This window comes from Halichoerus grypus, chromosome 2 (assembly GCF_964656455.1).
Source record: "Halichoerus grypus chromosome 2, mHalGry1.hap1.1, whole genome shotgun sequence".
In the NCBI taxonomy this organism is placed as follows: Eukaryota; Metazoa; Chordata; class Mammalia; order Carnivora; family Phocidae; genus Halichoerus; species Halichoerus grypus.
The window spans coordinates 96958339-96972727 of record NC_135713.1 but is presented as its reverse complement, the minus strand read 5'-3'; the positions used below and the strand labels follow the sequence as shown (position 1 = coordinate 96972727).

The 14389-nt window shown below is 38.7% G+C and overlaps 1 protein-coding gene across 6 annotated transcripts in view; it reads right to left on the bottom strand.

Annotated features, from left to right (window-relative positions):
• GFM2 (GTP dependent ribosome recycling factor mitochondrial 2) overlaps positions 1 to 14389 on the bottom strand; it is a 59668-nt gene that overhangs the window by 27180 nt on the left and 18099 nt on the right. For all 6 annotated transcript variants that reach the window (XR_013445743.1, XM_078067184.1, XM_078067185.1 and 3 more), the window contains 5 exons: positions 9681 to 9806; positions 8896 to 8984; positions 4596 to 4684; positions 3147 to 3207; positions 2137 to 2316 (listed from right to left, as the gene is read on the bottom strand). Coding sequence is in view for 5 of the 6 variants with exons in the window: in XM_078067184.1 (XP_077923310.1) it covers positions 2137 to 2316; positions 3147 to 3207; positions 4596 to 4684; positions 8896 to 8984; positions 9681 to 9806 (545 nt within the window). In the remaining variant the exon portion in view is untranslated. The remainder of the gene's footprint in view (positions 1 to 2136; positions 2317 to 3146; positions 3208 to 4595; positions 4685 to 8895; positions 8985 to 9680; positions 9807 to 14389) is intronic.

The window sequence follows — 14389 nt, the reverse complement described above, 5'->3', positions numbered from 1 at the left end:
AAGGCTGAATAATATTCCATTATATGTATATACCATATTTTATCTACTCATCTTGTAGATGAACACTTGGGTTGCTTCCACCTTTGGTCATTATGAATAATGTTGCTATGAACAAGGACATGCAATTATCTCTTCAAGACCCTGCTTTCAGTTCTTTTGGACATACATCCAGAAGCAGAACAGCTAGATAATATGGTAATTCTATTTTCAGTTTTCTGAGGAACCACCACACTGTCTCCCATAGTGGCTGGATCATTTTCATTCCTACCAATAGTACACAAAGGTTAGAGTTTCTCCACATCTTTGCCAACACTTGTTTTCTGGTTTGGGGGGGGGGGGTGGTTTGTGGGATTTTTTTTGATAGTAGCTTTCCTAATGGGTGTGATGTGGTCTTACTCTCTAATGAAAATAAATAAAATTTGAGACTATCTGTACAAAAATAAAGTGGTAATTACAAGGAATATATATTCCTTGGGGGATATTCCTTATAATTAGCACTTTATTATTTTGCACAGTCTCAAATTTTATTTTCATTATATACCATCATGTCCTAAGACACGCATAAGACAACAAAAAAACCTCAAAGGGGAACCAATTATGTACCCAATTATTGATTAATAAATGTCAATTCCACTTTTATTCTGTTTATGGCCTCCCAAATTAGAGAAGTGGTATAGCAAAGTGGGTAAGAGCTCTACCTCCAAATGAAGACAGACCTGGGTTCAGATTCCAGCTCTGCTACTTATTAGCTGTATAACAACTTATTTAAGGATTCTAAGTTTCTGTTGCCCCACCAGTAAAACAAGGATAATATAAGTCATTGTGAGGATTAAATAATATATAAAAAGCACTTAAACTAGATCATCGTAGGTCCTCAGTAACTGTTACCCAATAATAAAAATAACAATCAACATTCTGTTAATGATAAAGATGATTACTATGTCGTATAATGGAAAATAATTACTTCAAAAATAAATTCATACAAAAGATGAATGAAAAAAATTAATGATGAGAGGATCTACTGTTAACAGTTTAATTTAGAAGTAAAAAAGTCAAATGGTTCGGACTCAAATCTCAAATGTTTTTCTCTATCATAAGATTCAGAGAGTTTATTTAAGGCATGTTTTACTTATTAGTCTATATACGAACAGTACAATATAAATATAAATATTAACAATCTTACTATTTTCCATTAAAACTTTGAGGGTGGGGGCGCCTGGGTGGCTCAGTCGGTTAAGTGTCTGCCTTTGGCTCAGGTCATGATCTCAGGGTCCTGGGATCAAGCCCCCCCATCGGGCTCCCTGCTCAGCGGGGAGTCTGCTTCTCCCTCTCCCCTCTGACCCTCCCCCTGCTCAGGCTCTCTCTGTCTCAATCTCTCTCAAATAAATAAATAAAACCTTAAAAAAAAAAACCCAACTTTGAGGTTGGAAGAGGACCAGAGCTCTCTACTATAAAATTAATGGTTTTAAAATTTTCTAAGTTAATGTGACATCTGATAAAGTAAAAGATGGACATACCCTTTGACCCAGCAATTCCATTCCCGGGTGTAACCCTAAACAAATTCTTACACATATACACAAGGAGATACATACAAAGATGTTCACACCAACACTGTTTCCAACAGCATAAAAGAAGACATAACCTCAAAGTGCATCCACAGAAGAACAGACAATAAATTGTGGTATAATAATACTGGCACATTATACAAGATTAAAAATGAAGCAAACCACACATAACAACAGGAATGAATCTGCAAAAAATGTTATAAAATAAAAACAATTATCATTCCATTTATGTAAAGTTCAAAAACATGGAAAACCAAGTCCTTCATGAATCCATACATTTGTTGCGAACTATAAAGCAAAGCAAATGAAAGAAAAACACTAAAGTCAGGATAGCGGTGGTGGGAAGTGTAAATGATTAGTGGAAAAGAGAGATATAAACAGTAAATGGCACACAGAGATTAAAGAGATTTGCTAATATTCTATTTCTTAACCTGGGTGGTACAAACATTGGTGTGCATTCTATTATTCATTACAATTTCCATATGCAATTTTATAAAAATTTCATAATATGTAAAATATTTTAAAGTTTCTAAATATTTACACAAATGTAAACTCCAAGTATTTATTTTACCTGTTCAATTAAGGCGTTCCTTGCTTCAGTTGTCTCCTTCAGCAACTCAGCATCACTCATTTCCAAAAGGGGTTTCCTCTCAAAGTTTTTTCCATCCTCTGATTTACGATTCCAAAGAAGTTTTTCTTTACTTACAACATCCACAACTCCTTTGAAAGCTTTGCCTTCACCAAGTGGTAACTCCAAGTCAGAGTGAGATTAACTTTGTTAAATGACCACTCAATTACAATTGAATCAGTGATAAAGCTTATCTTTCCCTACTTTTCCCCAAATGTCTATTATCATTATTACCATAGTCTATATCTACTTTTATTTACATGCCAACTCTTTCAAAAAAGATTTGAGGGGTACCTGGGTGGCTCAGTCGTTAAGCGTCTGCCTTCGGCTCAGGTCATGATCCCAGGGTCCTGGGATCGAGCCCCACATCGGGCTCCCTGCTCGGCGGGAGGCCTGCTTCTCCCTCTCCCACTCCCCCTGCTTACATTCCTTCTCTCACTGTCTTTGAGATAGTTTTAAAAATATATGTCACAATAAAATAAACTGATGAGGGGGCGCCTGGGTGGCTCAGTCGTTAAGTGTCTGCCTTCGGCTCAGGTCATGATCCCAGGGTCCTGGGATCGAGCCCCACATCGGGCTCCCTGCTCGGCGGGAAGCCTGCTTCTCCCTCTCCCTCTGCCCCTGCTTGTGTTCCTGCTCTCGCTAACTCTGTCAAATAAATAAAATCTTTAAAAAAAAAATAAAAATAAAAAAGAAATAAGCTGATGAGGAAACTGGGAGTTGTTGCCTTTTTTTTTTTTTTTAAACGAGAGAGCGAGCAAGTGAACACAGGCATGTGCCAGCACAGAGGAAGGAGCAGAGGGAGAGGGAGAGGATCTTACGCAGGCTCCCCCACAATCCCACGACCCTGGGATCATGACCTGACTGGAAATCGAGAGTCAGACATCTGACTGACAGAGCCACCCAGGTGCCCCTGGAGTTGTCAGGTATTAATGAACCAAATATCAACCAACCTGTAAAAGCAAAGGCTTTGCCTTCAACTTCTCTCTGATGCTTTCAACTGCATACTTAAAACTGCAGAAAGCAAAATAACTAGAGTTAAAAATGTTAAGATCCTTAAAACAGGTTTAAGAATGTTCCCTAAAATTACAACCCTTTTTACTGTCTCTAATGTTCACCATTTAACAGTTTTCCATAGGACAGTATGTTGAATAAACTTTCAATGTCAATTTCAGGTAACAATGCCTGAGTATCTACCATAATCCTGCCACACAGGTATCTAGGGTATTATTATTGTTATCTTTCACTTATCTATAGTTTGAAATTAAGATTAAATCAACTGATCACAATCACAGATAATAAATTGCAGTTATGAGATTCAAATGCATGATTTGTGATAATGAGTCAAGGATTCTTTCTTCTAACAACAACATTTGCTATCACACCACAACTCCCACTTTTTTCCAAAAGGCAGCCTAATTTTTCTATACCTTTATCTTAGGCATTCTTATTCTTAATATCATGTTATCAGCTTTAGAATTACAGTAGAAAATTACATAAACAGAAAGCATACTGTGTGGTTTTAGGAGAGAGATAGTTTACGTTTTGTTTTGGCCACTCTCACACCACAGACCAGGCTCTCTCTCCTTATCACATTACCCCAAAATCCTATTTATTCTTGATTCTCTGAATTCTGAATTATGTTCTCAGAATTATGTATCCATTTTGGATTACCATTCTGTGAGTCTTTGAGCATTACCATCACATCTTAGTATTAACTTTTTTGCCCTCTATACAGGTCTTAAAACATCTACATTCTCTCCCAGTTCCCTTTTAGTGAGAGCATGTTAGCCAGTAGCTAAAGAAAATCGGGGGAAGGCGCCTGGGTGGCTCAGTCATTAACCGTCTGCCTTCGGCTCAGGTCATGATCCCAGGGTCCTGGGATTGAGTCCCATATCGGGCTCCCTGCTTGGCAAGAAGCCTGCTTCACCCTCTCCCACTCCCCCTGCTTGTGTTCCTGCTCTCGCTATCTCTCTGTCAAATAAATAAATAAAATCTTAAAAAAAAAAAAAAAATCGGGGGACAGGAAATCATCATCTACCCTCTACCTTTAAGCAATGATGGGGATAACCACAGCCTTCAGCAACACAGGGATTATTTCATCCTGCTCTAGAACCAGTGGATCAGCAAGACATCACTCTGTCAGGTTTCTAGAAAACAGGATACAGCCTCTCTGCATTAGAATCTGATGATTCATCACCTATCAGCTCTCTATTAATCCCACATTGTTATTCAACCTATGAAGTACCTGCTTTGAAACTTTTTAATGGGATTGAGTTGAGATTCCATGGAATATTTATACTCTACAGAGAACAGCTGTTTGTAAATTTAAGCTATAGTCCATTAAAAACTCAAATTTTATTTCTACTTTAATATGTGGGGGAAAAAAACACTTAAAATACCTTGCTCCAGTTTTGTCCATTTTGTTTAAAAAACAGATTCGAGGTATCTTGTGTTTATCAGCTTGCCTCCATACTGTGAGAGTTTGTGCCTAAGGCAAAGAAAAAGGAAAAAAAGAAAAACCTCATATTGGACAAAAACAACTATGTCATTATGTAAAGAACAAACAGATCTAAGAAGCTATTATAACATGGAATCGGGCCCTGTTCTAGCACAGAATTAGTGCTGCTGCATTTACACTTGCAGAGTCACTCTTCTGCTAGTAGGTTAACAGAGCTAAAAATGTAATGAAGGGTGATAAACGGTATGCTTCAAACTGAGAATACTACTTTGGGTGATTTAGGTTGCTACACAAAGAGAACAAACACCTGGAAGGTACTGAGAATCACAGAAAGAGGACTTAATCAAGAATCAGAAGACATAATTTTTGTCCAGCTTCACCTTACCTAGTACAGGTCACAAAATACTGAACTCGTAAGTTTGCTGACTTGTGAAATATGGACTTTTGCCTTAATTCATATAGTTGTTGTGATGTTAAAAGAACAAAAAGGGGGGTGCCTGGGTGGCTCAGATGGTTAAGCGTCTGCCTTCGGCTCAGGTCATGATCCCAGGGTCCTGGGATAGAGCCCCGCATGGGGCTCCCTGCTCGGCAGGGAGCCTGCTTCTCCCTCTGCCTGCCTTTCCCCCTGCTAAATAAATAAATAAAATCTTTAAAAAAAAAAAAAAAAGAACATAAAGGAGTGTACTACAAGAATGCTATTGTGATAAAAATTTTCATTATGAACGTTTGAATGTTGATGTAAACTGAAGAGGGAAAAAAAGCCAGTAACTGTATTTCTAAGTAACAATTCTCATATGCTTTTCTATTTGACTTCTTTTAATTCTACTTTTTTTTTTTTTTTTTTTAAGATTTTATTTTTTTATTTATTCGACAGAGAGAACGCGAGAGAGGGAACACAAGCAGGGGGAGTGGGAGAGGGAGAAGCAGGCTTCCCGCTGAGCAGGGAGCCCGATGCGGGGCTCGATCCCAGGACCCTGGGATCATGACCTGAGCCGAAGGCAGACGTTTAACGACTGAGCCACCCAGGCGCCCTAATTCTACTATTTATAAATATTTCAAAAGTTCCAGTCTGTTATAGTACCTGTGCCTAGTGGAGTCCCAAAGCCCTGAAGCAGAGCATAAAAAGCTTAATGTAATGACATTATCTAAAACAGAAGCCACTTTATAATTTTGAGTAAAATTTACATAGAATTAAAAACACTCAAGTGTACAGTGAGTTCTGATAAGTACACTTGCATATATTCCCCATCCCTCATAAACAACCTGTTCTCATATTTGTCACCACAGATTCATTCTGCCTATTTCTGAATCTCATATAAATAGCGTGGCTTCTTTCACTCAACATTAAGTCTCTGACATTCATTCATGTTGTTGGGTATACTGGTTCATTTTTTTTTCTTTCTTTCTTTCTTTCCTTTCTCTTTTTTTTTTTTTCTGGCTAAACTCCTTTGTATAAATGTGCCAGCTGGTTTTTCTATCCACCTGTGGATGAGCACTTATGTCTTTTCTAGTTTAAGGCTATTATGAATTTAGCTGCTATAAACATTTTGAATAAGTCTTTAGGGGACAAATGTTCTCATTCCATTGGATAAAGAGTTCCAGTTGTTCCACATCCTCAAACAATATTTGCCATCATTCTTCTTAATTTAAGCCATTCTTGTGGGTATGAAATAGTCTCTCTTTGTAAATTTAATTTGCATTTCCCTGATAACCAAGGAGACTGATCATCTTTTCATGTGCTCATTGGGCCATTCATATATCCACTCAAGTCCTTTGTCTATTTTTTTACTGGGTTGTTAGTTTTTATCACTGATTTGTAGTTCTTTAGATATTCTGGATACAAGTCCTTGATCATACACATGTACTGTGAAAATTTCAGCACATACTTCCTAAAACAATATTTTCCTACATAATAGTGTTAATGCACTCTGGAAACTTACCATTCATACAATATTTAATCTAACATGACAAAATATATGTATATATAACAACTTCTCATTCAGAAAAATCTCAGATCTATAAAAAAGGTGAAAGAATAGTACAATAAGTATCTATGTACCCTTCACCTAGATTCACCAAATATGAACACTTTGCCACACTTGCCTTTTCTTCTTCAAACGTGCATATGCACACATTATACGTGTGGCTATGAGAACATGCCATTGGGATCTACTACAAAGAACTTAATTAACTCATAGCCCCAACTGCTGCTCATCTTGTCTACCACCATGGTCTCTCAAGGCCCAGCTAATAGCTGAGTACGGCAGAAATACTAATGTAGGTTATTCCTCTAAGACCTGTGGGACTTCTCCAACAGGTGACTTTGGCTTGAGGACTACCCATCAGCTTCGCCAAACCCCTTTTGGAACTATGCTGTAGTCTGAGACCCTTCCTACCCAATCCTCCTTCTTTTACCCTCTCCTTTATAGACAGACGTCAGATCTGCTTTGTGGTCTGACTGTTCTCTGCCACTGCTCTCTTTTCTTCTCTATTCTTCACAGGCATTTCTCCCAATAAATCTCCTACACATGTACCCCATCTTGGCATCTACTGGTCAAAGTACTCAAATTAACAACGTATGTGTATGTGTGGGTGGGAAGTGAAGCACTAGAGTAAGATGCACATATCATGACACTTCAATCCTAAATACTTCAGCCTCTATTTCCTAAAAATAAGAACATTCTCCTACATAATCATTTTCAATGATCACACTCAAAAAAAATTTAAGCTGACACATATTTTTTTCTAATAACATAGTCTATATGTAAATTTTTCTGGTTTTCCTAATGATGTCCTTTTTAACTTTTTGTTTTTAGATCCAGAATCCTGCCAAAGATATTACATTTAATTTTCTTGTATCTTCAGAATCGTTTAAAATAGTACCTCACCTTTTTACTTGACATCACTCATTTTCTTTACATTTACATTTTTTTCAATTTCTGAAAAGCCTTAGCCAGTTGTTTTGCAGAATGTCTTTCAATTTACATTCATCTGACTGTCTTTTCATGATCAGACTGGGGCCAAACATTCTGCCAGGAATAAAACACTGGTAATGTTGTGTCCTTCTTAGTGCATCAGATCAGGAAGCCCATACTGTCAATTTGTACCATTTGGAGTATGTTAATTTTGATCACTTTAGGCATCACTTTTAGTAAAATTTTAAGATTAGAAGAACTGAAGATGATTCTTTATTCAACACTGAGCCAATCTTGAAATTATAAGACAAATGGGGATACCAGCTAAAGAGTGCATAACTAACCCCAGTGTAAATTATTATAATTCTGTTTTTAAGATTTATTCAAGAATTTAATATATATTAACTGTTGGGAGATAATTCTTCATGGGTCTTTCAGCTTTCTACGTATTTTTTTTTTTAGGAGAGGCAGTGACTGCCTTTGTTCTGGGCTATGTTTTCAAAGATGTTGATATAGGGCACCTGGGTGGCTCAGTCGTTAAGCATCTGCCTTTGGCTCAGGTCATGGTCCCAGAGTCCTGGGATCGAGTCCCACATCAGGCTCCCTGCTCAGCGGGGAGTCTGCTGCTCCCTCTGCCTTCACCCTGCTCGTGCTCTCGCTCTCTGTCAAATAAATAAATAAAATCTTAAAAAAAAAAAGATGTTGATATAATCAACAGCTTAGAAAGATAGAGACAGTGTCTCCCTCTGGATTAAAAGGTAGGTTTGCTTATAACCCTGGAAGATAATGTCTCTCTCCAGAGCAACCAGCAGGCATGCTTACTGCCCATTATAAAACATATGCGTTTTCTAAGCACAGGGTTCCCCTGCATGTGCAACTGTCACATGCCTCCCTTTAGATCATCCTGTGGGAACTGGGTCTTGAGGAAATAACACAAGATAACACTATCACTCTGGCTATTGCTATTTCTGTGACTAATAAAGTTCTTTGTCTATGACTCAAGAGTCTTGTGTCTTCTGCCAGCATGCCATAAAACTGTGGCAGACTAACTAGTTAGCTTGAAAGTAAGGTAGAAGAATCTCAAGCCCTTCATAGTTCTCAACACCAACTTTCGTATTTCCTCAGAAATGCAAACTACTTTCCTTTTACTATGAAATATCTGATATCACATAGAGATCACACTGCAATATTAAATTCCAATTTCCTTTCACCGTAATTTGAATTATATGAACTTATATAGGGTTACAGTTAACTAAATCTAATACATTCTACTTTAAAAAAAAAAATCATGCTGTTGTAGCTTGTTTACTTTGGCAGTATTTTTACCTCTACACCAGCAGAGGCATCAAACACAGCTACTGCACCATCCAACACTCTAAGGCAGCGCTCAACCTCCAAGGTAAAGTCCACATGACCTAAGAAAAAGATGAGAAACATAACACTTACTCTTTAAAAAAACAAAACAAAATAGGATCCAGCATATACCTACTTTTGGGTATATATTCAAAAGAACTGAAAGAAGAGTCACAAAGACCTATTTGCAGACCACGTACATAGCAACACTCTTCACAATAGCCAAGAGGTGGAAACAACCCAAATGGCCATCAATGGATGAATGGTATAAAGTTTTGCATATATACAAAACATGTTATATATGTACAATGGAATATTATGCAGCCTTAAAAATGAAGGAAATCTTGTCACATATTACAACACAGATGAAGCCTGAAGGACTGTATGCTAAGCAAAATAAACCAGTCACAAAAGGACAAATACTGTAGGATTCTACTTATACGAAGTATCTAAGGTAGTTAAAAAAGGTAAAAAACGGTAGTTACCAGGGGTAGGAGGAGGGGACAAAGACGAGTAGTTGTATAATAAATACACAGTTTCAGTTCTGAAAGATGAAGTACTTCTGGAGAATTTCACAACAACGTAAATATACTTAACTACTGACTGTACACTTAAAAATGGTTAGGATGGTAAATTTTATGATGCATATATATTTTTTATATATATATTTTTTACCACAATTTAAAAGAAAACACATCCACAAACAAAAAAAACCTCCAATGATGCAGCATCTCTGCATTGCTAGAACAGCACCATACCTGGTGTATCAATTAGATTGACCCTATACCCCTTCCAATCAAAGGTAACAGCAGCAGACTGAATAGTAATGCCTCTTTCTCGCTCTTGAGCCATGAAATCTGTCACCGTGTCTCCATCATCAACATCTAGCAAAGAAAAAGATGACACAGGCTTGATACCAAGTACATTTCATTGCGATATGATATCTACTTGACAGTTTATTTTTTTAGAGAGAGAGAGAAAGAGAGTGTGTGTGCGCACACATGCGAGTGGGGGTGGGGGAAAAGGCAGAGGGAGAGAGAGAATCCCAAGCAGGCTCCGCACTGAGCGGAGCTTGATCCCAGGACCCTGAGATCATGACCTGAGCAGAAATCAAGAGTGGGATGCTTAACCAACTGAGCCACCCAGGCGACCCTCTACTTGACAGTTTAATTTGCTTTAAGACTGTTTGTAAAATATCTTGTTTAATATTTAGAGCCCTTAATCTTTCTCTAAATAAGCCCTTGTTCTAGAAAAAGCTTTTCCAGCAAAATTAGTAATTTTTCCATAAAAATAATTTTTCTGTAACAACTAAGATAAAAATCTGTTTAAATATTTTAATTTCATTGAACTCGATATTCCTTTCATTTTTTTCCCCCTAGTTTAACTTTCATTATCCCTTCTTTAACTTATGTTCCTCATGCCTGATCCCTGGACAGGAGGCAGGGCACTACAATGAAAGAGCCCAGACAGACCTAGATTTAAATCCCACCTTTACCATTACTACTCTATTACCTTAAGCAAGTTACTTAACCTAGTTTGTAAGACAAGATTAATAAATGCAACCTTGTGGGGTTGTTACAAGAATGAAATGAGACTATATAAAGTACCTAGCTCAGTAAATGATAAGTAAATGGTAGCTACATGGAACAAAGTAGAGAAAAAAATTCCTCCAAAGTTAAATTCTCCTTTTCAAACCCTTTTCATTACTAAATTTTCCCCCAAAAAAGAAATTTATTTGTACAAATGAAAATAAAATCTTGGTAGAATTTCTACAATACAAAGTCATGGATAAAGTTCATCTTGACTACCAAAAAGGTCACTCAAATTATTCTGCATTAAAATTCTTGATTTATGCATTGTATTCTGATTAAATTTATACAGAAGTAATGAAAATGAGCTAATCTTTACCATTCAAAATTCAAAACCACAAGTTATCATGGCCTTATACTACCACTACTTATGTCAGCATTAAACCTCTGAAATGCTAGCCAGGTTCCCCACTGTTTGTGTATGTATATGTGTGTATAAAAATATATATACATATGTACCAACGGGGGGGGAAATAGCAAGAAAAATGTATTTGTCAGGAACTCCAAATATCTGTGTTAAAGAATTAGTGTTGTTATTCACAACATAACCAAGCAAACGAACACCATTAATGAGATCATAACCAAATAGCTAACCAAAAGTTCCAAATGAAGCCGTTTTTAAAACATTTGTGTGTGGGGGGGTGCAAGATGACAGAGTAGGAAGACCCTAAACTCACTCCGTCCCACATTTACAACTAGGTATCACTCCCATCCAAGTCAATAAACTGGAGAGCGATCTGAAGACTGGCACAACAAAATCCACAACCAAATGCAGAGAAACTGCCGGCACTGGAGACGTTAGGAAAGGCAGAAAGGTGGTGGCGATTTGCCAACAGGAGGGAGAGAGCTACTGCCGCAGAGAAGGGAAAGCACCAGGGCGTCCACACAGGTAAAATAAATCCGTATAACATCTGGCCTTGAAACCCAGAAGGGCTAAATTCCGTGAGTTTGTATAACCGCAGACCTGGGAGTCTGGAGCTTTGAACATCAGCTGACTCAGCAGCAGGGGAGCCAGGAAGGTGTGTGATAGCCAGGTCCCCACCCTTAAAGAGGTAACAGCCTGAGCAAGAGGCAACAGGGGAAGATCTGTTTATATGGATTTCGGGGCACGTTGGGGAACTTCTCTGGAAACAGAGGAGCTGGCAGGGGCCATTTTCCTCCACTACGCCTCAGCATAAACACAGAGACACCTGCCGGAGGCAGTGCTGCACAGACACTTGCTACTAACCCGCTAGCAGTGCACCAGGCCCATGAGTTCTCCTGAGGACTCGCCCACTCCAAGTCCGCTGGCCCTGGGCTCAGGGCAAATTTTGTTAACGCTGCACATGCCCCACCCAGTCAATGCCTCTGCATGCTGTGCCGCTGTGGCCACCGCACTCTGGGGCCTGTGGCCAGGTCTAGCAGCTCAGTGCAGATTTTGCTGACGTCGCGTGTGTGCCCTGCCCAGCTGGCCACAGGCCCCTAGCCCCCATGCACACAGACCCATGCACCCCTTGTTGCTACCTCAGACATGTGCCTTGTGCCAGGCCGCTAACACATGCTGCGTGACCGGCCACCACCGCAATTTAGGGGATCTGGCCTACTCCTAGTGACCCTGCAAATTTTGCAAACATTGCTGCACCACCCCTGAGCCTTCCTATAGTCACGCCCCCCCAGGACCACCCTGCCTGGGTCTCACTAATACCACAGAGAGCAAGCACAGCTCACAACAGGCAGAGTCTGTGCAGGGGTCTGGACTGATAGGGAAAGCATAATAGTAGGATGCAAGAAACACACACAGGAGACTCCCCTGAAGTGTAACGTTCTGGTGAACAGGAGACACTGCACTGCAGGGCACTACAGAACCTCTTCTTCATAAGGCAACTACTTTCAAGACTAGGAGACATTGCTGACTTTCCTAAGACACAGAAACAGACAGAGAGGTAGACAAAAAAAAAAAAGAGGAGACAAAGGAATTTGTCCCAAATGAAAATCTTGACAAAATCACAACTGGAGATCTACGTGAAACAGAAATTAGTATACCTGACAGAGAATTTAAAGTAATAATTAATAAATAAATAATAAAGTAATGATCATAAAGATATTCACTAAACTTGAGAAAAGAGTGGACATTATCGGTGTGACCCTTAGCAAAGAGAGAAAAAAACATTATCAGACATGAAGAACTCAATACATAAAATTAAAAATACAATAGATGGAAATATAAACAGTAGGCTACAAGAAGCAGAGGAATGTATCAGTGACCTGGAGGATAGAGTAATGGAAAGCAAACAAGCTGAAGAGATCAAAGACAAATACTCCATAATCGGTATAGACTTAGAGATCTCAGTGACTCAATTAAGTATAATAACATTTGCATTATAGTGATCCAAGAAGAGAGATAAAGGAGGGCAGAAAATGTATCTGAAGGAAAAATAGCTGAAAACATCCCAAATGCATGGAGGGAAACAGAGATCCAGATTCAGGAGGCACAGAGATCTCCAACAAATTCAACCCAAGGAGGTTCACACCAAGATACAGAATTAGAATGGAAAAACGAGTGATAAAGAATTTTAAAGGTTGCAAGAGAAAAGAAGACAGTTACATACAAAGAAAACCCATGAGGCTATCAGGGGCTTTTTCAGCAGAAACTCTGCAGGCCAGCAAGAAGTGACATGTTAGGGGCGCCTGGGTGGCTCAGTCGTTAAGCGACTGCCTTCAGCTCAGGTCATGGTCCCAGGGTCCTGGGATCGAGCCCCGCGTCGGGCTCCCTGGTCAGCAGGAAGCCTGCTTCTCCCTCTCCCACTCCCCCTGCTTGTGTTCCCTCTCTCACTGTGTCTCTGTCAAATAAATAAAATCTTAAAAAAAAAAAAAAGAAGTGGCATGTTATATTTAAAGTGCTGAAAGGAAAAAAATCTGCAGCCAAGAATACTCTATCCAGGGGCGCCTGGGTGGCTCAGTGGTTAAGCGTCTGTCTTCGGCTCAGGTCATGATCCCAGGGTCCTGGGATTGAGCCCCACATCAGGATCCCTGCTTGGCATAAAGCCTGCTTCTCCCTCTCCCACTCCCGCTGCTTGCGTTCCCTCTCCTGCTGTCTCCCTCTGTCAAATAAATAAACAAAAATCTTAAAAAAAAAAAAATGTTTAAACAAAAAAAAGAATACTCTATCCAGCAAGGCTATCATTTGGAAGAAGTAGAGATAAAGAGTTTCTCAGCCTAACAAAAACTAAGGGAGTTCAAGACCACTAAACCAGCCCTCCAAGAAATAAAAAGAGGACTCTGAGTGAAAAGCAAAGACCATAAGTAAAAGTATAAAAGGTAAAAAATATAAAATCATTAAAAATAAGTATTTCTGTAAAAATCAGTCAAAAGATTCATAAAATAAAAGGAGGTAAAGTATGACACCTTATATCAAAGACGTGGCAGGGAGAGGGGAGAGGAGTAAAGAATGGGCTTAAACTTAAGCAATCATCAACTTAATATAGACTACTATATGCAGAAGATGTTATATACAAACCTAATGGTAACCAAAATTAAAAACCAGTATTAGATATGCAAAGAATAAAGAGGAAGGAACCCAAGTATATCACTAAAGAAAGCCAACAAACCATGAAAGAAAAGAAGGATCAGAAAAAAGCTACAAAAACAACCACAAAACAAGTAACAAAACGGCAATAAACACTTACCTACCAATAATTACTTTGAATGTAAATGGACTAAGCACTCCAATAAAAAAAACAGGGTGACAGTGAATAAAAAACAAGACCCGTCTATATGCTGCCTACAAGAGACTCATTTCAGACCAAAAGACACCTGCAGATTGAAAGTGACAGGATGGAGAAATATTTATCATGCAAATGCATGTCAAAAGATAGCTGGAGTAGCAATACTTATCAGAC